Genomic DNA, 21,649 nt, shown 5'->3' with positions numbered 1-21,649 from the left:
GAGGAAAGGATTTTTCATCCAGAGGGTGGTGGAAATCTGGAACTCACTGCCTATAAAGGGTGGGAGAGGCAGAAACTCTCGGAGCATTGAAGTAGTGTTTGGATGAGCTCTTTTGATGCCAAGGCATACAAGGCTTTGGCCAAGTGGTGGAAAATGGGCTTAGAGTAGTTAGGTGGTTGCTTTTGACACGACATAGACTTGATGTGCTGAAGGGCTATAACCCTCTATGAGTCTTACCCCAGGAATACTCATACATACACTCATTCAGGAGCTCAGTCACAGTACACCTGTCTGTGTACATTTTCAGTCAGGGTACTCATCTGAACAGGTGCATTATGGGTCAATGGCCAGATTGGCCACTCTAAATAGGAAAAAGCTGCACCACTTTCTCGCTGTCATTTCGAACAGTCGTCATTTTCCCACATCACTAGCATCTGGCACCTTAACCTCTGCCAGTTTTTATGTCTGTATCTTGATAGTAAATGTTAACAGGCCATTCCACCATGGGAGCTAACAGTTGTGTCTGTAATAGTTGTTAGTGATCCTCAGTGTGACTGCCTGTTCCCGATGTGTATCTCATCTTTGTGATCCTCTTTCTAATACCTCTGTGTGTGTGTGTGTGTGTGTGTTTCAGCTGCCTGTAGATTGCCTATGGAACCTGGTCCATGCAAGTCAATTATTCCTCTCTGGGCTTTTGACTCTGCTGCTGGTGCATGTGTACCCTTCACGTACAGTGGGTGTCAAGGAAATGGAAACAAGTTCTACACCAAGAAGGAGTGTGAGGAATACTGTGATGCTGTCCCAGAAGGTATGGCATACACGAAGACTTGGTTGAGGGGTGGAGTGGTGGGAGGTAAATATGGCAGGACCTTATTTACATATTGACATTAACCCTTTACACAACACTGCATATGTTCCTGTATTCACTCCAGCTGCTGATTCCTGGTATATTTCAACTGGGACTGGCTATATTTCCTGATCAATTTCATTTCATGGTTAAACTCACAGTCATCAACCAGCGTTCTGCTGGTGGCTGAAGTGGGACAAGTGTCCAAGGGGCTTTGTGCGTGGGAAATCATGTCTCACAAACTTGATGGAGTTTTTTGAAGAAGTAACAAAGAGGATTGACGAGGACAGAGCGGTAAATGTGATCTATATGGACTTCAGTAAGGTGTTCGACAAGGTTCCCCATGGGAGACTGATTAGCAAGGTTAGATCTCATGGAATACAGGGAGAACTAGCCATTTGGATACAGAACTGGCTCAAAGGTAGAAAACAGAGGGTGGTGGTGGAGGGTTGCTTTTCAGACTGGAGGCCTGTGACCAGTGGAGTCCCACAAGGATCGGTGCTGGGCCCTCTATTTTCTGTAATTTATATAAATGATTTGGATGTGAGCATAGGAGGTATAGTTAGTAAATTTGCAGATGACACCAAAATTGGAGGTGTAGTGGACAGCGAAGAGGGTTACCTCAGATTACAACAGGATCTGGATCAGATAGGCCAATGGGCTGAGAAGTGGCAGATGGAGTTTAATTTAGATAAATCTGAGGTATTGCATTTTGGGAAAGTAAATCTTAGCAGGATTTATACACTTAATGGTAAGGTCCTAGGGAGTGTTGCTGAACAAAGAGACCTTGGTTCATAGCTCCTTGAAAATAGAGTCGCAGGTAGATAGGATAGTGAAGAAGGCATTTGGTATGCTTTCCTTTATTGGTCAGAATATTGAATACAGGAGTTGGGAGGTCATGTTGCGGCTTTATAGGACATTGGTTAGGCCATTTTTGGAATATTGTATGCAATTCTGGTCTCCTTCCTATCGGAAAGATGTTGTGAAACTCAAAAGGGTTCAGAAAAGATTTACAAGGATGTTGCCAGGGTTGGAAGATTTGAGCTATAGGGAGAGGCTGAACAGGCTGGGGCTGTTTTCCCTGGACCGTCAGAGGCTGAGGAGTGACATTACAGAGGTTTATAAAATCATGAGGGGCATGGATAGGAGAAATAGAAAAAGTCTTTTCCCTGGGGTCGGGGAGATCCAGAACTAGAGGATATGGGTTTAGGATGAGAGGTGAAAGATATAAAAGAGACCTAAGGGGCAACTTTTTCACGCAGAGGGTTGAATGTGTATGGAATGAGCTGCCAGAGGAAGTGGTGGAGGCTGGTACAATTACAACATTTAAAACGCATTTGGATGGGTATATGAATAGGAAGGGTTTGGAGGGATATGGGTCAGGTGCTGGCAGGTGGGACTAGATTGGGTTGGGATATCTGGTCTGCCTGGACAAGTTCGACAGAAGGGTCTGTTTCTGTGCTGTACATCTCTATGACTCTATAAGAGAGACATTAATCAGAAGGCTCTTAACTGTTCATAGCATGGGGGTAAATATTGTGAAAAGAACAGGGCCTCCCTAAGAGTTTCACTTGCTGTCACGCTGTGTGGCACAGATCTGTAACCAGCTGTGACGACACTGACCCTACTCTCTTTTACAGAAGATGATGAGCTTCTGGTTGTTCCCAAGAAAGTGTAGCTGGAAGTAAAAGAAGAAAACAGTGAGAGCAATGATGGAAATAATCATTAAAGTAATGACTTTGAGTGATCCATCAGACACTTTGTACGGCCTGATGCTAAAGGATAGAAGGAGGGAGTTTACCCAAATTCCAGCTCAGTGTTGTGACCATGCTTTCAAACTAATCGATCAATAAAATTCTGTAATTGAAAATACTCGTGTCTCCAGGGTGTGGATTGTTCAATGTGCAACATTCTGATCTATACAAGAGATTCCCAGGTACTCTCATTTTGGCACCACCTGTCTTATATCACCATTACCAGCAACAAGAGCATGAGATTTTGAGAGCAAAGTGTGATCTCTTCACGTCGGGTGGCACGGTGGCCACTGTTGTTAGCACTGCTGTTAGCACTGCTGCCTCACAGCGTCAGGGATCTTGGGTTCGATTCCGACCTCGGGTAACTGTCTGTGTGGAGTTTGCACATTCTCCCTGTGTCTATGTGGGTTCCTGCCACAGTCCAAAGGTGTACAGGTTAGGAGAATTGCATATGATAAATTGTCCATTGTGTTCAGGGATGTGTAGGTTAGGGGCATTAGTCAGGGGAAATGTTGAATAATATGGTAGGGGAATATGGTTGGGTGGGATAATTTTCAGAGGATCAGTGTTGTCTTGTTGGGCCAAATGTAATGTGAGTATTTGAGAGAAGGTGTCTATTCTTCCCTTGAAAGGGTAATTTTGGGATACCTCCCTAGACTGCTGCAGTCCATCAGCATTGACTGTTTAACTGGAATTCTGGCACATTTCTCAGCAAACCCCACATCATTTAGACCTCTACAAGATTTCAACTGATATGACCCAACCAGTTCAGCCCAGCATTTCCTTCCAGAAAGGACATCACTCAACCAGATGGACTTTTACAACAATCAATGATAATTTCATGAGGCTTGTTTTTAACTCCAAATTTATTAGTGAAATTTTGTTGCTATGATGGGACGAGAAGCTTTAAAGTCAAAGCATAAGCCTGGATAACTAGGTCAGTGACATTAGTATCAGCCAATTGGTTTCATTCCACATGATGTCAAGAAATGGTTGGAGGTGCTGGACACAGTAAATGCTATGGGTCCTGATAACATTCTGGCAATCGTACTGAAGGCTTTCACTCCCAAAGTTGCCACTCCTTTACCCAGCTGTGCCAATACAGCTACAACACAGACATCTACCCAACAACGTGGAAAATTGTCCAAAAGTGTCCTGTTCATAAAAAGCAGGATAAATCCAATGAGGCCAAATACTGCCCCATCAGTCTACTCTCGATCATCAGTAAGTGATGGAAGATGTCATCAACATGCTATCAAATAACACCTTCCCAGCAATAACTAGTGATGCCTAGTTTGGTTTCCACCAGGTCCACTCAGCTCCTGACCTCATTACAGCCTTGGTTCAAACATGGAGAAAAGAGCTGAATCCCAGAGGGAGGTGAGAGTGACAGCCCTTGACATCGAGGCCACATCTGACGAATGTTGCAAAAAGGAGCCCTAGGAAAATGGAAATCACGGAAAAATTCTCCATTTGTTGGCACATAGGAAGATGTTTGAGGTTGTTGGAGGTCATCATCTTAGTTTCAGGACATCTCTGCAAGAGTTTTCTGTGTAGTCTCATAGGTTCAATCACCTTCAGCTGCTTCATCAATGACCTTCCCTCCAACATAAGGTCAGAAGTGAGAATGTTCACTGATAATTGCTCGATGTTCAGCACCATTCACAATCTCTCAGGTACATGAATCGGTCTATGTCCAAATGCATCAAGACCTGCACAATATCCAAGCTCGACCTGACAAGTGACAAGTAATATTTGGGTCACACAAGTGCCAAGCAATGAGCAAAGATGATTTTGCAGTTTTTTTCCTTTCATTCTGTAGCATCACCATCACTGAAAACCCAAGTATCCTGGGAGTTACCGTGGGTCAACCACATAAATGTAGAGGTTACAACAGCAGGTCAGGGGCAAGGAACACTGCAATGAGTAACACATGTCTTGACTTCCCAAAGCCTGTCCAGGAGGCATGAGTCAGGAAGTTAGCAGCAACACTGAGGAAGCCCCACACCATCCAGCAGAATGGATTAGAGCAACGTGGGTTGAAGCAGAATGGATCGAGGCAGGGAGAAGTGACTGAGCCATTTGAATGACATAGCTATCTCAATAGGATTCTCCTCCTCAACAGCATTTTTCTCCACCTGTTACCTTATTGTATCTATCATCTCCTTGGTGTGTGGCAGCCAATTCGCCAAGGCTCCTCCAACAGCATCTTCCAAACATAAGGATATAAGAACCAGGAGCGGGAGTAGGCCCTCTGGCCCTTTGAGCCCGCTCTGCCATTCAATAAGATCATGGCTAATCTTTTGGTGGCTTCAACTCCATTTACTCACTTTCTCAACATAACCCTTAATTCCTTTACTGTTCAAAAAATTGTCTACCTTAGCTTTAAAAACATTCAATGAGAAAGCCTCAACTACTTCACTGGGTAGGGAATTCCATAGATTCACAACCCTCTAGGTGAAGAAGTTTCTCCTCAATTTGGTCCTAAATCCGCTCCCCCTTATTTTGAGGCTATGTCCTCTTGGTCTAGTTTTACCAGCCAATGGAAATATCCTCTCTACTTCTTTCCTCTATATTCCCTTCATAATTGTATATGTGTCTCTAAGATCCCCCCTCAATCTTCTAAATTCCAATGAATATAATCCCAGTCTACTCAGCCTCTCCTCAGAAGCCAACCCCTTCAACTCCAAAATCAACCTAGTGAACCTCCTCTGCACACCCTCCAGCACCAGGACATCCTTTCTCAAGTAAGGAGACCGCAATTGCACACACTACTCCAGATGTGGCCTCACCAACTCCCTATACAACTGCAACATTACCTCTCTGCTTTTAAACATAATCCCTTTAGCCTTCTGTTGTACTACAAACCTTCTTATTTATGCACAAGGACACCCAGGTCCCTCTACACAGCAACATGCTGCAATTCTTTACCTTTCAAATAAATAGTCCTTTTTACTGTTATTCCTATCGAACATGTGGATGACTTCACATTTATTAACATTGTGCTCCATCTGCTAGATCTTTGCTCTCTCACTTATGTAAAGTTTAACAGTCCTCTGCAGACTTTGCTCTACCACTCATCTTAATGTTATCCGCAAACTTTGACACACCACACATGGTATCCAACTCACAATCATCTATGTAAATTGTGAATAATTGCAGTCCCAACACTGGTCGCTAAGCCAACCAGAAAAGCACTCATTTATCCCCATCGTTTTGCTTTCTGTTAGTTAACCAATCGTCTATCCATGCCAGAACATTTCCCATAATGCCGTGCATCTTTATCTTATGCAGCAGCCTTTTGTGCGAAACTTTGTGCAATGCCTTTTGGAAATCTGAAGACACAACATCTACTGGTTCCCCATTGTCCACCAGTGGTAATGTCTTTATAGCATTCCAATAAATTAGTTAAGGATGACCTGCCTGTCATGCTGAGTCTGTCCAATGAGACAATTCCTATCTAGATCCCTTCCTATTTCTTCCTTGATAATAGATTCAAGCTGGGTGCTCTGGCTCCACCCACAATCCAAAGGTGTCCAGGTTAGATGGATTGGCCATGCTAAACTGTACACATTATCCAGGGATGTGTGGGTTAGGTTCATGAACCAGGGGAAATGCAAGGTTACAGGGATAGGGTAGGGGGTTTGGTCTGGGTGGGATGCTGTTTGCAGGGTTGTTGTGGACTTGTTGGGCAAAATGGCCTGTTTCCACACTATAGGAGTTCTATTTAAAATGATGGGCAGTAAATTCTAGGGTAGCACTGTGGTTAGCATTGCTGCCTCGCGATGCCAGGTTCGATTCCAGCCTTGGGTGACTGTCTGTGTGGGTTTCCTCCTGGTGCTCCGGTTTCCTCCCGCAGTCCAAAGATGTGCAGGTTAGTTTGTTTGGCCATGCTAAATTGCCCGTAGTGTTCAGGGATGTGTAGGTTAGGTGCATAGGTCAGGGGAAATGTAGAATAATAAGGTAGGGGAATGGGTCTGGTTGGAATACTCTTCAGAGGGCCAGTGTGGACTTGTTGGCCTGTTTCCACATTGTAGGAATTCTATGAATCATTTTCCCCATTACAGAAGTTAAGCTAAGCGGCCCATTATTCCCCAATGTTTGTCTAACTCATTTTTCAAACAGCAGCGTCACATTTTCTGTGACCTATGAGCTATACCAGTGAGATGGACAAGGACAGCAGATACCTGTGAGAGCTGTCCCCTTTAGGTTGCTCTCTAAGCCCCACATCATTCTCCAACACCTGCAATCACTGAAACAAGAAATGGTTTCAGCACAGATAGAGGCCACTCAGCAGGTCATGTCAGTGCTGGGTCTCTGCAAAAGCAACCTAGCTCAAAGCACTCCTCCAGCCTTGCCCAAACAAACACCAAACTACACTCATCTCATCTGCTTGCACTTGGTCCACATCTTACTGCCATTTTAAGTGCTCATCCAGAAGCTTCTTAAATATTGTGAGAGTACCTACCTCCACTGTCATTTCAAGCAGCACGTTCCATATTTCTAACACCCTCCGAATGAAAACATTTTTCCTCAGATCCCCTCCAAACTACTCACTCCTCACCTCCCCTATCTTAGACACCTCTGACATAGGGAAAAGGTTTTCATGATTCATCCTGTCTATGCCTCTCATCATTTTGTTGACCTCAATCAGATGTTCTCATGTCTTTGCCTGCTCCAAGGAAAACAAACCCAGCCTATCCAGTCTCTCTTCATGACTATGACTTTCCAACACAGGCAAAATCCTGGTGAATTGCCTCTGCATCCTCTCCTGTGCAATTACACCCTGCCTACAGTGTGACAACCAGAGCTGCACACAATATTCCATCAGTGCCCTAATCAATGTTTTATAAAGTTACAACAAGATTTCCTGCTCGTATTTTCTACTCTCCTGCTGATGAAGTTGAACAACCTGCCTGTCTGAATATCTGTCTATCTTTCCTGCTCCTTGGATGCTGCCAGACCTGCTGTGCTTTTCCAGCACTACTCTAATCTAGACCCTGCTTTCCAGCATCTGCAGTTCTTATTTTTACCTATCTGTCCATCTGTCTATCTAGGTAAAAACAATGACTGCAGATGCTGGAAACCAGGTTCTGGATTAGTGGTGCTGGAAGAGCACAGCAGTTCAGGCAGCATCCGAGGAGCAGTAAAATCAACGTTTCGGGCAAAAGCCCTTCATCAGGAATATCTGTCTATCTATTTGTGTTGACACCTTCAGAGATCTATAACTTTGCTCCTCAGTACTCCCTCGGGACCCACCACACATTGTGCATATCCTTCCCTTATGAGACCTCCCAAAATGCATCATCTGGCATTTTCCAGGATTAAATTCCACTTGCTATTGTTCTACCCAATTTCCCAGCTGATCAATATCAGCCAGCCTCCTCAATATCAACAATATTTCATCAACTTTCATGTCATCAACAAACTTACTAATTATACCTTCTACATTTATGTCGGATTCGTTAATTTGATAGATGACAAACAACAAGGGTCCCTGCAGTAATCCCTGTGTACATCACTGGTACCAGGCTTCCAATTACATTGGAGCCAATTTGCCAACTTGCCTTGGATCCCATGGACTCTTACCTGCAAATTTTCACTCCCTATCCTTGACCAATTGCCTTTTGAAATGCACAATTGTAGTTTATTATGTTACAATGATCACAGTTTCTTAAATGTTCCCACAGGGACACATGCTCCTTCGTCTCTAGATCCAGCAATGCCTCCTTCCCTTCAGAGGGAAATATCAGGATATGCTCCTTCCTGATTTGTGCCCTTCCCACCATCACTATCTCAGTCTGAATGAGAGTAGCTACAGCGCCTCACTCTTGCTACTCTGTAGTTTGTTAAACATCGGTGTATGTTTCCTCCAAAAGACCTGTCCCACCAGTCAGTGGCCCACATAACAGATCCAGTTAGACAGTCATAAAGTCATAGAGTCATAAAGTAATGCAGCATTGAAACAGATCCTTCAGCCCAAACTGGTCCATGCTGACCATGGTGCCCACTCAGCTAGTTCTAACTGCCTGCATTTGGTCTGTATCCCTCTCAACCCTTCCCATCCATGCATCTATCCAAATTTTTTTTTAAATGTTGCTATTGTACCTGCCTTGGCCACTTTCTCTGACAGCCCATATATGCACCACTCTCTGTGTGAAGAAATTGCCCCTCAGCTCCTTCTTAAATCTTTCCCCACTCACCTTGAAATAAAATGGAACTAGATGCAGAACGCCAGAGCTTATCAGGGATTTGAACTCAGAACCTAGATTAGATTAAATTACTTACTTACAGTGTGGAAACAGTCTCTTCGGCCCAGCAAATCCACAACAACCCGCCAAAGCACAACGCACTCAGACCCATCCCCCTACATTTACCCCTTCACCTAACACTACAGGCAATTTAGCATGGCCAATTCACCTGACCTGCACATCTTTGGATTGTGGGAGGAAACCGGAGCACCTGGAGGAAACCCACGCAGACACGGGGAGAATGTGCAAACTCCACACAGTCAGTCGCCTGAGGCGGGAATTGAACCCTGGGTCTCTGGCGCTGTGAGGCAGCAGTGCTAACCACTGTGCTACCGTGCTGCCCACCCCTCGCACTTACGCCACCCACTAAAGCGGGAATCATACCCCAGACCAATGAGCCAGCACTGTGCCTCCTAAGTGTCCCTCGTTGCATTCTCAGCTGTCACGAGATACAGTCTGTTTTTGACATTTCTGTCCCAGGCTCTGTCTCCGGCTCCTTTAGCAGTAATACTATTCTCCTTCTTTTCTCTATTCCCTACCTTTTCTGAGGAATTGGTTAGCTCAGCTTTCTGGATGTCTGGTGCGTGCTTCAGATTGGTGCCAACAGTGAGGTTTTGATTCCTTTATGGGCTGTGATAGATTTGGAACTTGCCTCTTCATCTAGAAAGGGCATGTAGGTGGCATTGCAGCATGGAAGAGGCATATACACAAGGAGGTGGTATAGACTGTGCCATAGAGTCATGCAGCACAGAAACAGACCCCTCAGTCCAACTGGTCCATGCTGACCAAGTTTCCAAACTAAACTAGCCTCACTTGCCTGTGTTTGGCCCATATCCCTCTAACGTTTTCCTGTTCATGTACCTGTCCAAATGTCTTTAGGAAAAAGAGCACTCCTCAATCTATCACATCTATCAGAGAGGGCACTGAGACTCCTACTTACGATTCCAAAAAGATTAATATACCTTTTCAGAAATTTTACTCCAGGCTGTGAGGACAGGTTGACGAAGATGGAGTCCTTTTTGAAGAACCTGGACCTTCCAGGTATGACTCCAGAGTAGGCGCCCCTTTTGTAAGGTTGCTTGACAGTGCAAGAGATACAGGAGATGGTAAGAGAGCTAGGAGGAGAAAGTGAGGTCTGCAGATGCTGGAGATCAAAGGTGAAACTTTATTGCTGGAACAGCACAGCAGGTCAGGCAGCATCCAGGGAACAGGAGATTCGACGTTTCGGGCACAGGCCCTTCTTCAGGAATGAGCAGAGAGTTTTCAGCAGGAGAAGATAAAAGGTAGGGAGGAGGGACTTGGAGGAGGGGCGTTGGAAATGTGATAGGTGGAAAGAGGTCAAGGTGAGGGTGATAGGTCGGAGTAGGATGGAGGCGGAGAGGTCAGGAAGAAGACTGCAGGTCAGGAAGGCGGTGCCGGGCTGGAGGGATTCGGCTGAGACAAGGTGGGGGGAGGGGGGATGAAGAAACTGGTGAAGTCCAAGTTCATCCCCTGTTGTTGGAGGGTTCCCAGTCGGAAGATAAGACGCTCCTCCTCCGACCGTCGCGTTGTTGTGGTTTGGCAGTGGATGAGTCCAATGACCTGCATATCCTCGGTGGAGTGGGAGGGGGAGTTGAAATGCTGTGCTACAGGGTGGTTGGGTTGGTTCATCCGGGTGGCCCAGAGGTGCTCTCTGAATCGCTCCGCAAGTAGGCGGCCTGTCTCCCCAATATAGAGGAGGCCACACCGGCTGCAGCGGATGCAGTAGATGATGTGGGTGGAGGTGCAGGTGAATCTGTGGCGGATATGGAAGTTTCCTTTGGGGCCTTGGAGAGAAGTGAGGGGGGAGGTGTGGGCGCAAGTGTTGCACCTCCTGCGGTTGCAAGGGAAGGTGCCGGGAGTGGAGGTTGGGTCGGTGGGGGGTGTGGATCTGACAAGGGAGACGCGGAGGGAGTGGTCTCTACGGAAAGCTGATAGGGGAGGGGAGGGAAATATATCCTTGGTGCTGGGGTCTGTTTGGAGGTGGCAGAAGTGACGGCGGATGATGCGCTGTACATGGAGATTGGTGGGGTGGTAGGTGAGGACCAATGGGGTTCTGTCCTGGTGGCGGTTGGAGGGGCGGGGCTCAAGGGCGGAGGAGCGGGAAGTGGAGGAGATGCGGTGGAGGGCACCGTCGACCACGTCGGGGGGGAAATTGCGGTCCTTGAAGAAGGAGGCCATCTGTGTTGTACGTATTTTGAACTGGTCCTCCTGGGAGCAGATGCGGCGGAGACGAAGGAATTGGGAGAATGGGATGGCATTTTTACAGGGGCCAGGATGGGAGGAGGTGTAGTCCAGGTAGCTGTGGGAGTCGGTTGGTTTGTAGTACCAAAGTGGTAAGGCACCCGGTCCACATGGCCTTCCGAGTGAGTTTTATAAGGAATTTATGAATATGTGGGCCGGACCAATGCTGAACGTGTACAATTATTCACACAGTCAGGACTGTCTCCCGTCCTCTCTGAGAGAAGCTAATATTTCTCTCAGCCTCAAGAGAGGGAAGGCCCCAGAGGACTGTGCTTCGTATAGGCCCATTTCGCTGCTAAAGTCTGATTTTAAAATTTTATCGAAGACACTCACATTGGAGGCTGGAGAAGGTGTTGCCCTCTATTGTAAAGGAGGACCAGACAGGTTTATTAAGGGCCGTAGGTCCTCTAATAACATTAAAAGATTACGGAACATGGTCCAGGTGTGCCAGCACAGCTCGATTACAGGCTTAGTGGTCTCCCTTGACACAGAAGAGGCATTTGCCCAAGTGACAAGGCCGTATCTTTATGTTCTGGAGCAGTTTAGTCTCGGTGCGGTCTTTACCAGTGGGTGGAAGTGCTATATCGTGATCCTGTGGCAGCAGTCCTTACTAATGAAATAAGATCTAATAATTTTAGTATTGGTAGAGGCAGCCAGCAAGGTTATCCCCTCTCACCGCTGTTGTTCACACTGGTGATTGAGTCGTTGGCGGAGGCAATCCAGAAGGACCCCAATATAACTGCCCTGGAGGTGGCTTCAGTGGCGTGAAAGATCCCACTGTATGCAGATAATGTTCTCCTTTTCCTATCAAACCCAGCAGGGTCTGTGCCTCATTTAATACAATGTATCAATTTATTTGGCTGTTTCTCGGGATATAAGATTAACTTTATGAAGTTGTAGGCCTTGCCCGTGGTGGGGTCTTGGGCAAATACCTGAGCTTGAAGGTGAAATCTAATTCCCTTTTAGGTGGTCACAGGGAGGCTTTCTGCACCTAGGCATTTTCATTACTCCCACCTTTGACCAGTTATAGAAGGCTAAGTTATATATGCACTTGCTTGATAAGGTAAGGCAGGATCTTCAGCATTGGGAGGTTCTTCCAATATCTTGGCTAGGCCGAATGGCTCTTATCAAATGAATGTTCTTCCTCGTTTATTACATCCCGTGCGAATGCTCCGCTGATGTTGCTGAGGCAAACATTGCGCAGACTCAACGGTTGGCTCGGTTCTTTTATTTGGCATCACAGGGAATGGAGGATGGGGGGAGTGTAAACTTTCCAGATATTAAGAGGTATCAAATAAGCTCCCTACTATCCTTTGTGAATGATAGGGCTTGTGAGGACCCGAGGTCAATATGGCTGGATATCGAGGCCTCCCAGACGAGATGCCCCCTTATTAATCTGTTATTCATGAATAAGACGAGGACAGTCATGGAGTATTTTTGGAACCCAATCGTCATCAATACGCTTAAAGTGTGGAGGGCAGTGCAACAAAGCAAGGGCAGTTTATCTAAAACCTCCTTTCTCACTCCTGTAGTAGGAATGCCAGGATTTCGGCCAGGGTTGATGGACTCTGGTTTTAAGTTATGGGCATCCAGGGGAGTCTCTTGTCTGGGAGACTTATCTGAGGGGGAGGTCATGATGTCCTTCGATCAGTTGAGTCCCAAGTATGAATTGCCCAGCAGGGACCTGTTTCGTTACGTTCAGGCCAGGGACTTCATCCAGAAAAAGACTACCCTTCTGATTGATCCTTATGGGTCTGACGTAGAGAGGACAGTACCTCAGATTACAGGTACTCTCTCGATTAGCACCCTGTGCTATTTATTGGAGTAGTAGTTAATTTACTGTAATTGTTGTTATACTCTCAGATTGTTATAGTTTTTGTAATTTTATAATTTTGTAAAGAATAAAAATCTTTTTCAATAAAAAGAACTATGTACCTGAACCCTGAGGTCTCTTATTCAGCAACACTACCCAGCGCCCTACCATTAACTGTACCAGTCCTGCCTATGTATGTTTTACCAAAACGCAATACCTCACATTTATCCAAATTAAACTGTCACTCCTCAGCCAACTGGCCCAGTTGATACACATCCCTTTGTAACCTTAGATAACCTTCTTCATTGTCCATTATATCACCAGTTTTGGTGTCATTCACAAACTTACTGACCACACCTCCTAAATTCACAGTCATATCATTTATATAAATGGCAGACAAAAGTGGACCCAGCACCAATCCCTGCTGGTCACTGGTCTCCAGTCCAAAAAACAACCCTCCACCACTCTCCTCTGTCTCCTATCGTAAAGCCAATGTTGTATCCAATTGGCAAGCTCCCTTGAATCCTATGTGCTTTAACTTTACTAATTTATCTGCCATATGGACCTTGTCAAAGGTTTTACTAAAATCCATGTAGACAACACACTATACACTTATCGATCTTTTTGGTTATGCCTTCAAAAAAATCAATCAAATTTGCGAAACATGATCTCCAGTGCACAAAGTCATGTTGACCATCCATAATCAGTCCTTGCTTCCCCAAATACATATAAATTCTATCTCTCAGAATCCCCTCCAACAGCTTACCCAACACTGATGTCAGACTCACCAGTCAATAGTTCCCAGACCTCTCCTTACAACCTTTCTTCAATAAAGGCACAACATTAGCCACCCTCCAGTCCTCTGGCACTTCACCAGTGGCTGTAGATGATACAGATATCTCTGCTATAGGCCTCACAATTTCTTCCCTAACTTCCCACAATGTCCTGGGATACATTTGATCAGATTTTTAAGACCCCTAGCACTTCCTCTTCTGTAATATGGACTGTTTTCAAAGCATCAATGTTTATGTCCTCAAGTTCCCTAGCCTTGTTTCCTTTCTCCACAGTAAAAATTAGTGTGGAATATTTGTTTAGTGGCTCTCCCATCTCCTGTGGTTCCACACATAAACAATCTTGCTAATCTTTAAGATGTGAAAAGTGTGGCATTGGAAAAGGGCAGCAGGTCAGGCAGCGTCCGAGGAGCAGGAGAATCAACAGTTCAGGCAAAAGCTTCATCACATTCCTGATGATGCCTCATTCCAGATGAAGGGCTTATGCCCGAAACATCGATTCTCCTGCTCCTCGGTTGCTGCCGTGCTTTTCCAGCACCACACTTTTCAATTCTGATCTCCAGCATCTGCTGGCCTCACTTTCTCCTGATGTTTAAGGGGACCTATTCTCCCCTCGTTCCTCTTTTGCTTTTAGTGTACTTGTAGAATCTCTTTGAATTATCCTTAACCTTTTCTGCCAAGACTATCTCATATTCCCAATTTGCCCTCCTGACTTTCCTCTTAAAAATGCCTCTGCGCCCCTTATACTCTTCAAGAGATTAATTTGATCCCCCTTTGTTTATACCTAATATATGACTCCTTCCTTTTCCTGACCAGAGCCTGAATATCTTTACTCATCAATTGTTCCCTATTCCTACCAGCCTTATCCTTCACTTTTGAAAGGTCCTGTCTCACACCATCAAAATTTGCCTTCCCCCAATTTTAACTTTTAAACAAGACTTTTCCATAACTATTTTAAAACTAATAGAATTATGATTGCTGGTCCCAAGGTGCTTCCCCACCAACACTTGCACTGCCTTGTGGGTGAGGGGTAAGGGCTAGAGGGCCTAACAGTTTTTAAAGGGAAGACCTTGTAGAATGGAGATAAGGAGAAACTTCTTCAGCCAGAGAGTGTTAACTTTATGGAATTCATTGCCACAGAAGGCTGTGGAGGCCAGGTCATTGAGTATATCTAAGACGGAGCTAGATAGGTTCTTGAGTATCAAGGGGATCAAGGGTTACAGGGAGAAAGCTGTTGTGGTTCTGTTCGCCGAGCTGGGAATTTGTGTTGCAGACGTTTCGTCCCCTGTATAGGTGACATCCTCAGTGCTTGGGAGCCTCCTGTGAAGCGCTTCTGTGATGTTTCCTCCGGCATTTATCGTGATTTGTATCTGCCGCTTCCGGTTGTCAGTTCCAGCTGTCCACTGCAGTGGCCGGTATATTGGGTCCAGGTCGATGTGCTTATTGATTGAATCTGTGGATGAGTGCCATACCTGTTTGGCTTGTCCTATAATAGTAGTGTTGTCCCAGTCAAACTCATGTTGCTTGTCATCTGAGTGTGTGGTTACTAAGGATAGCCGGTCGTGTCATTTTGTGGCTAGTTGGTGTTCATGGATGCAGATTGTTAGCTGTCTTCCTGTTTGTTCTATGTAGCCACACACTCAGATGACAAGCAACATGAGTTCGACTGGGACAACACTATTATTATCGGACAAGCCAAATAGAGAACAGCCAGGGAATTCCTAGAGAATTCTCCCGAACTTTGAACACCTACGGGCGAGAGACGCTAAGACAAGCCAGGAAATGGGAATCCTGTGCCAACCGCCTGAGCGACACATACGAACAACTCCGGTTCCTGCATGAATGCCGAAAGAATTGAATCCTTCCACCATGTGTCAGATACAGACCACCAGTCAACAACCCACAAGCCAGGGACACAGCAGACAGAACGGATTCAGGATGATCCAGGTAATGATCACAGATGCACACAACAGACTTCACAGATACAGACAAGAAATTGCGCGCCAAAAATCGTTACTTTCAAAAACCACCAATCAGGAATGGACCCGGACCATAGAACAGGCCGTCACCATAGGACAGAACAGGACCACACACCGCAAAAAAACGGCACTAAACGAATAAATGGCCAAACTAACACACAACAAAGAGGACACCACAACACACACCTGGGTTAAAAACCTCTCCCACAGACAGCTCACAGACATGGAAAGAACAATACTGGCCAAGGGACTCAACTACAACCACAGGGACGTCAAGACAGCAGACTTCCTAGCAGCACTAGAATGCACACTCAGAAACAATGGACTGACAGAAGAGACACAACAAACAGTGAGACAAAGTATCGTACCCCTGAAAACAAGGAAAAGACAAACACACAACCTCAACACCAAGGAGAGGGAAGCACTAAAAGCACTAAGAAACGATAAGGACATAATCATACTACCAGCAGACAAAGGCAGAATGACGGTCATCCTGGACAAAGCAGAGTACATCCAAAAAGCAGACTACATCCAACTACTTGCAGATACCAAAACCTACCAAAAGAGGGAGTTTGACCCCACCCCACAGCTCACCAATAGGATAAACAACACACCGAGGAACCTACAAAAAAACGGACAGATAACCAGGTTTGACCTACAGAGAATGAAACCTGAAAGCAACAACACCCCCAGCCTCTGTGGACTACCGAAAGTGCACAAACCACTCAGACCCATAGTATCACTACCAGGGACACCATCACACAAACTGGCTAAAGAACTACAGCAGAAACTGAAACACCTGATCAGCGGATCCAGACACTCTATACAGTCAACACAGGAATTCTTGGACATCATCAGAAATATACACATAGACAAGGAAGAAACCATGGTCTCATTCAATGTAACGGCACTGTTCACCTCTATCGACAAAACCCTAGCCAGAGAAACAATAGCCAACCTGCTGGACATACAGAACAGACAACAGGACGTTGAACTTATCAACAAAGACGGCATACTCAAACTACTGGACCTGTTCAGTAGTTCCTAGAGGCATGGCACTCATCCACAGATTCAATCAATAAGCACATCGACCTGGACCCAATATACCAACCACTGCAACGGACAGCTAGAACTGACAATCGGAAGCGGCAGATACAAACCACTATAAATGCCGGAGGAAACATCACAGAAACGCTTCACAGGAGGCTCCCAAGCACTGAGGATGTCACCTAGACAAGGGACGAAACGTCTGTAACACACATTCCCAGCTCGGCGAACAGAACCACAACAATGAGCACCCGAGCTACAAATCTTCTCCCAAACTTTGAACACCTAGGGGAGAAAGCGGGAGAATGGGGCTGAGAAACTTATCGGCCATGATTGAATAGAGGAGCGTACTCGATGGGCTGAATGGCCTAATTTCTGCTCCTATGTCTTATCGTCTTCTGATCGAAAAGACCAGGAGAAAATGTCCCAGTCAGTGACGTGACCCTTCACTACCTCAATGGCAGCCTCTGCTCCGTTCCTGGGGTTGGAGATCCTGCCTTGACCCTGCCCTGTCTCCCCACACTATATTGGACATTTGGATGGAGACAGGACTGCTGCATCAGAAGGTTTCCCAACTTTGGCTCCCTGCCTCATTGTGAAATTCTGGCCTTCCGTCCAGCACCATTCACACCAATTCTTACCTTTTGTGAGCGAGGTGTCTATTATTGCCACACGCTCATTCCCCCCTGTGTCTCTCTGTGCGTGCAGCTCACCAACTTTATTTACTGAGCTTCATGAACTCACACACATAACTGTGATGCTCAGGGCTTCCTTCCTGATGACTGTGACCTGGTCCAAAACTCCAGAATTTTGTTCCAAAGCCCCTCCACATCTCTCAGACACAATTTGGAAAGATTTATCTGTTCACTTTTATTTATCCACAGGATGTGGGTATCACTGGGTAGTCGAGGATTTATTGTCCATCCATAACTGCCCTGTTCAAGGTGATCTGCCTTCATGGACTGTTCCAGTTGCAGACTGACAGTGGTATTACAGTAATGTCACTGGATTATTAATCCAGATTAATGTTCTGGGCTGCAAGTTCAAACCTCACTTCAGCAGTTGGTAGAATGTACGTTTAATTAATAAATATGAAAGTAGCCTTAACAGTGGTGACCATGACAATCAGCAATGATTGCTGCAAAACCCATCTGGTTCACTAATGCAATTCAGGGAAGGAATCCTGACATCCTCTCCCAGATCAGCTTCCATGTGACTCCAGGCCAACAATATATTGCCCTCTGAAATGGCCGACCAAGTAATTCAGATCAAAGGCAATTAGGAATGCAAATGCTAGTCTTGCCAGCAACAGCCTCATCCCGTGATAGAATAAAGATGCTGCTGTGTTCTCGGTTTACCCACAATGTTGTTAGGGAGGGAATATCAAGATTTTGACCCAGAGTAAGAATGGGGATATATTTCCAGATCGGGATGGTGAGTTGCTAGGAGGGAACTTGCAGGTGATAGGCCTATCATATATTTAATGCCCTTCTCCTTATAGATGAAAGTGGTTGGGGATCTATAAGTTGCTGAGGATCTTTGGTGAATTTCTGCCGTGCATCTTGTAGATAGTATACACTGCTGCTTCTGAGCATCAGCAGTGGAGGAGACTGGATGTTTCTGGATATGGTGGATAGAGTGTCAGTCAAGTGGCTGCTCTGGGCTGAGATAGGAGCTTGCAGTCTTCGCTCAAAGGAAGTTGCCAGATGTTGCTCTTGAAATCTAATTTGATGAGGATTGTGCTATTTGAGACCTTAACCCGTATGTCCTGTTGTCTCTATTTGACACGTCTTGCATCACTTGGCCTTATTGAAATGCTTCAGATCAACATAAATTCCTTACTCGGAGGAGCTGGTGTTAGACTGGGGTGGACAAAGTTAAAAATCACACAACATCAGGTTATAGTCCAACAGGTTTATTTGGAAGTACTAGCTTTCGGAGCACTGCTCCTTCACCAGGTAGCTTTGGGGTATAAGATCTCAAGACACAGAATTTATTACAAAAAAGGTTACAGTGTCATAGAGCTGTAATGATGTATTGAACAAATTCAGATTAAGTCATTCATCTTTTGAATGGGATATGCTAGTTCGAGTTCTTTAATATGTAAATCCCAGAGCTCCTTTTAAGTTAAATTCTCAAAATATCTTTAGCTTTTCTAACAATAGGTGATATCTCAGCTCAGACAATGCCTTAAATGTGTGACGTTAAAGTCTGTGACCCAATGTTGAGTGAGACTGGTTCTATTTCTAGAGTGGGACTTACAGAATCTTACATGAATTGATGCAGTTTTTTGAGCAAAATGAAATGTAATTCTGCAAATACAAATTCACCCCCTAAACATATATGTGTGCGTGTGCAGGAGAGACAGAGTGAACATGTGCATATGACTGTGTGCATGTGGGTGTGAGTGCAGATGAAAGAGTGTATGTGTATGTGTGTGTGCAAACTTGGTCAAGTATGAGTGTGAATGTGATGGGGTAAAAGCCTGTGAGAGAATGCATGCGTGGGTGTGAACGTTGGGGGGGCGTGCATGTGTGAATGTATGAGAGAGAGCTTGTGTATGAGAGAGGGTCTGTGTTTGTGTCTGTGTACATAGGAGTGTATGTGTGTGTGTTTGCGTGTGTGTCTGTCTGTGTGTACACAATGGGGTCACCTGTAGTGTGACATGAACCCAAGATCCCATTTGAGGCCATCCTGATGGGTACTGAACTTGGCTATCAGCCTCTGCTCGGCAACTCTGCGTTGCTGCCTGTCCTGCAGTCCGCTTGGAGGACGGTCACCAGAAGGCCCGAGGCAGAATGTCCCTGACCGCTAAAGTGTTCCCCGACCGGGAGGGAACACTCCTGCCTCCTGATTGTTGCATGGTTCCATCCCTCTAATATCGTAGTGTCTGCTGGTACCAATGTACCAAGCCTTGGGGCATCCTTGCCTGCAGCGTATGAGATAGGCTGAGTCACATGTGTACTTACTGCGTACATGATGGGAGGTGTCCCCACACATAATGGTGTTATCTGTGCCGATGCTCTGACACGCCTTGCAGAGGTTGCCATGACAGGGTTATCCAGTGTTGTGGTCAATGTTGTCCTGAAGGCTGGGCAGTTTCCTGTGATCAATAATCTGTTTGAGGTTTGTGTTTTCTTTTTGAAGTATTTTTATTGAGAATTTTTTTTCTTTACAGAATTATAAAAAAGCAAAAAATATAACAATTTATTATTATAACAACAATTATAATGAAGTAACTATTACCTTACTCCATAAAACAAATCAAAACTAACTCACTACAAATCGATAAATAAATAAATAACGCCACTCAGCGTAACCACACCAAGACTCCCAATCTTCAGAAGCATTGATTATTACACCCGTATTTATTCAGGACTCTTCCTCCTGGGGCACAAGGCTCACTAAACCTAATCATCATGCTAAACAAAGGCCCTAATTAAAATGGCAGACAAGGGCCGCCATGTCTTATGAAAAAGTTCTGTTTTATGATTGTGAGGAAATCCAAAGGGATGTGTTCCATAATTAACTTGCGCCACCTCAATAGGCCGAGGGGTTTCTCAGAGACCCAGCTCATCAAATGTTCTTCCTCGCACAGTAAGTGGGAGTGTTAAATTGCTTTTTCCCATGTGTGTCTAAGGATGATAAATTCAGCAGACCCAAGAGCAGAGAGACCAGGTCTACCTTAACTAGGACCCTCTCTATTACTCCCACCACAGCGCTCCAGTACCTACACTGCTTGTGGCATGACCACAAACAATGAGTGAGAGTACCTATGATTATTTTGCATTTGGAGCACATTGGAGATGTTCCCTTTTTGAATTTCACAAGACGATCTGGGGCCAGATGAAGCCTATGGAAGAACCTTCAACTGTATGGCATGCGTCCTGTTACAGATTGAGACCTTTCTCGCGTTCCCCCAAATGTCCTCCCATGTCCCTGAAGGAATCTCCACTCCCAACTCTTGCTCCCAGACCTCACATAGTCGCTCAGTGTCACTCGAGGCACTGCACCCCAAAAGATGGTAAAGAGTACTAACTGAGAGAGTGCTTGCGGCATGAAACACTCTCCTCTCCGTATCAGCCTGATGGAGGTTGGTCTTTTCTTGAACCTGAAAGTAACAAACAAGATCTCTGCTGGGCTGGCCAATCCATACTATCAGTTCATTTGGACAAAGGACATCGCGACCTCCCCTCAAGCAAGTCTCCCAAACAGGAGACTCCCCTAGTTGTCCACAGTTTGAATCCAGGGTCCATCATCCCTGGCCGGAATCCTGGAGTACCAACTATAGAGGTAAGAAAGAAGGTTTGAGATAAACTGCCCTGCTCTGTCGCATTGCTCTCCATGCTTTGACTGTATTAATAATGATTGGATTCTGACAGTATTCCATAACTGTCCTCATCTTATCGACAAACAATAGACGAGTAAGGGGGGCACTTTGCCTGGGACGCCTCGGGTCCTCATAAGCCCAGTCACTCACGAAGGACAGTAAGGACTTAGTTGGTAATTCTTAATATCCAGAAAGTCTATTCCTCCCAACCTTTGGGGTAACTGCAATTTGGCCAGCTTAATCAGGGGCCACCTGTGACACCAAATAAAAGAACTAAACCAACCAGTGAGTCTCTGCAACATTTTCCTGGGAAACATCAGTGGGAGCATTGGCATGGGATACAACAGATAAGGAAGGACATTCATTTTGATCAAGGCTATTCGACCTAACCAGGAGATTGGAAGGGCCTCCCATCTTTGAAGGTCTTGTCCAATCTTGTCAAACGAATGAGCAAAATTAGCCTTAAAGAACTGATCAAAGGTAGGTGTAACATTAATGTTTAAGTAAAGAAACCCCCCAACGACTATTTAAAGGGGAATCGTAATTCACCTTCAATATCAGGTATTCCCTTAACA

General features: G+C 45.3%; 1 protein-coding gene across 1 annotated transcript in view; it reads left to right on the top strand.

Annotated features, from left to right (window-relative positions):
- ambp (alpha-1-microglobulin/bikunin precursor) overlaps nucleotides 1–2,719 on the top strand; it is a 42,829-nt gene extending 40,110 nt beyond the window's left edge. The window contains exons 9-10 of the mRNA XM_043719800.2: nucleotides 635–808; nucleotides 2,488–2,719. Coding sequence (XP_043575735.2) covers nucleotides 635–808; nucleotides 2,488–2,525 — 212 coding nt within the window. The 3' untranslated portion in view covers nucleotides 2,526–2,719. The remainder of the gene's footprint in view (nucleotides 1–634; nucleotides 809–2,487) is intronic.
- Nucleotides 2,720–21,649: the final 18,930 nt, after the last annotated feature.

Source organism: Chiloscyllium plagiosum, unplaced genomic scaffold, assembly GCF_037043375.1.
Source record: "Chiloscyllium plagiosum isolate Xiang-an unplaced genomic scaffold, Cpla_swu_hap1 HiC_scaffold_21, whole genome shotgun sequence".
NCBI lineage: Eukaryota > Metazoa > Chordata > Chondrichthyes > Orectolobiformes > Hemiscylliidae > Chiloscyllium > Chiloscyllium plagiosum.
This window is presented reverse-complemented; position numbering and strand designations above follow the sequence as displayed.